General features: G+C 41.5%; 1 protein-coding gene across 1 annotated transcript in view; it reads left to right on the forward strand.

Moving 5' to 3' along the window:
* Window positions 1-2,500, forward strand: part of LOC136841110 (rho guanine nucleotide exchange factor 10-like protein) — a 144,046-nt gene that overhangs the window by 27,951 nt on the left and 113,595 nt on the right. The window contains exon 2 of the mRNA XM_067108157.1: window positions 2,106-2,500. This exon is cut by the window's right edge and continues 141 nt beyond it. Coding sequence (XP_066964258.1) covers window positions 2,198-2,500 — 303 coding nt within the window. The 5' untranslated portion in view covers window positions 2,106-2,197. The remainder of the gene's footprint in view (window positions 1-2,105) is intronic.

Consider the following 2,500-nt stretch of genomic DNA (forward strand, 5'->3'; position numbering starts at 1 on the left):
GAAGGCTTTTGCACTGACATTTCATAATGGCTCGGTAGTATGTGGGGAGAAAGATGGACGTTTGCTTGTGAGGGGGAATCGGTACAAAATGCCCAAGGGTGGGAAGGAACTCGGGAATGGTCAAGGAAATTTGATGCATGAATTTTGTGAGTAACAGAGAAAGTGCACAGAGAAGCATTATGTTCATGTGATGCGATGCCAGTTAACGTTAATATATCAGTCAGTCTGTCAGTCAGCATCTTTTCAAGTGTGATAACGCTAAAGATTGCACGCAGACACACACACACACACGCAATTGTAGAAAGATTGCAAGCAGACACACACACACACACACACGCAGTTTAGAAAGATTGCACGCAGACACTCATATAACACACACTCATCCACGCAGTTGTAGAAAGATTGCACGCAAACATTCTTATAATACAGATACACACATGCACACACACACACACACACGCAGTTGTAGAAAGATTGCACGCAGACACTCTTATAATACAAACACACACACACACACACACGCGCGCGCGCGGTTATGGAAAGATTTCACGTGGACACTCATATAACACACACACACGCAGTTGTAAAAAGGTTGCACGCAGACACTCATATAACACACACACACACACACACACACACACACGCAATTGCAGCAGGATACATCCGTGAAATGCCTCTACTGAAAACTCCCACCTTTGACCTTTCAAGTTCTGAATGAGCCGGCAAACATTTCCATTTTTCTCTTTGAGACGCTGAGGTAATTTTAAACCAGAAGAGTTCAGTAGCTGCGTGACAGATAAGCAGTACGTTTGATGACAGCGGCTGCGAGAAGAAATTACAGAGGAAAGCCTGTGTTCCCTTTGCTAGTCATCTTTGATAACGGATCCACACCACCCCTTGAGAAACTTTGCCTAATTTTAGTTTTCTGTTCAAGAAAACTATCGTGCCGGCTTTGTCTGTCCGTCCGCGCTTTTTCTGTCCGCCCCCGATCTTAAGAACTACTGAGGCTAGAGGGCTGCAAATTGGTATATTGATCATCCAACCTCCAGTCATAAAACACACCAAATTGCAGCCCTCTAACCTCAGTAGTTTTTATTTTATTTAAGGTTAAAGTTAGCCAAAATCGTGCATCTGGCAACGATATAGGACAGGCCACCACCGGGGCGTGGTTAAAGCTTCATGGGCCGCAGCTCATACAGCATTATAGTGAGACCACCGAAAGATAGATCTATTTTCGGTGGCCTTGATTATAAGCTGTACAGAAAACTCGATTGCGCCGCGCATTTTTTACTTGTTTATTAAAGCCAACGGTGATTTTGGGGTAAAAAAAATCTCTCTCTCTCTCTCTCTCTCTCTCTCTCTCTCTCTCTCTCTCTCTCTCTCTCTCTCTCTCTCTCTCTCTCTTGTGTATAAGTATTCCTTGAGTAATACTCAGACTACATTCATTACATCTTGAAACACAGAGAATATAATTCGGAGATTATATTTTGATTTACAGATAACACCTGTTTTGAAAATTCTTCCCAGAAACTGCTTGAAGATTAGAAGCCTTATTGTTGACTTTGCATAAACATGTGAAAGCTTGAAGAATGTAAATTTTTTTGGGGGAATGAGGGGGGCGGTTCCAGTTATGGAAACTGTGAAACAAAGCCACTTCTATTTCACTGAAATATTGCTGTAGGTATAAATAATTGTTATTAATTATATATATGTATATATGTAAATATATATATATATATATATATATATATATATATATATATATATATATATATATATATAATTATATATATATGTATATATGTAAATATATATATATATATATATATATATATATATATATATATATATATATATATATATATATATATATATATATATATATATATATATATATATATATATATATATATATTGTATGTAGAGTGTTGACTTAATTTGTATGTATAGAACAGAAATTTGTTGAAATTCACCTTTATAGCTATTAAGAATGTCAGTCTTGTAAGAGCACACGCACAGTCCAACCCACGCCTGTGTGCGTGCGTGCGTGCGTGCGTCAGGGTAGTTCTGAGATGCTCAAAGGTGGCCCTCTTGATTCGCCGCAGCCAGACGAGGGAAAGGCGCCCCCCCAGCCAACGAGTTCACGTCACTGCTACTCATGTGTCGGGAGCCTGAGGGCGGGGAGAAAGCAGCCTAAATGTCCTTCCCGTACCAGAAGAAGCCCCGGCAAAATCTCTCCCTCGACCTTTCCCAACCGATTCTCATAAAACCCGCGAAGCGAACTGGTTTGAAACACACGAACAGCGTATGTCTGCCCTTGACCAAATCGGGCCAGCCAGGGGGCGGAGTCACAGTGACGCCAAGACTTTCGTTTTCCAATCACAAGTCGTCCTCGCAGCCCGTCATCAACACCAGCACCTCCAATAGCACGTCTTGCCTGCTGACGCAGCTGCCGCCCGCCAATGACAACGCCGTGACGTCAGATGTGCCCATGACCAGT

The sequence above is a fragment of the Macrobrachium rosenbergii genome, chromosome 8 (genome assembly GCF_040412425.1).
Source record: "Macrobrachium rosenbergii isolate ZJJX-2024 chromosome 8, ASM4041242v1, whole genome shotgun sequence".
NCBI classification, from domain to species: domain Eukaryota; kingdom Metazoa; phylum Arthropoda; class Malacostraca; order Decapoda; family Palaemonidae; genus Macrobrachium; species Macrobrachium rosenbergii.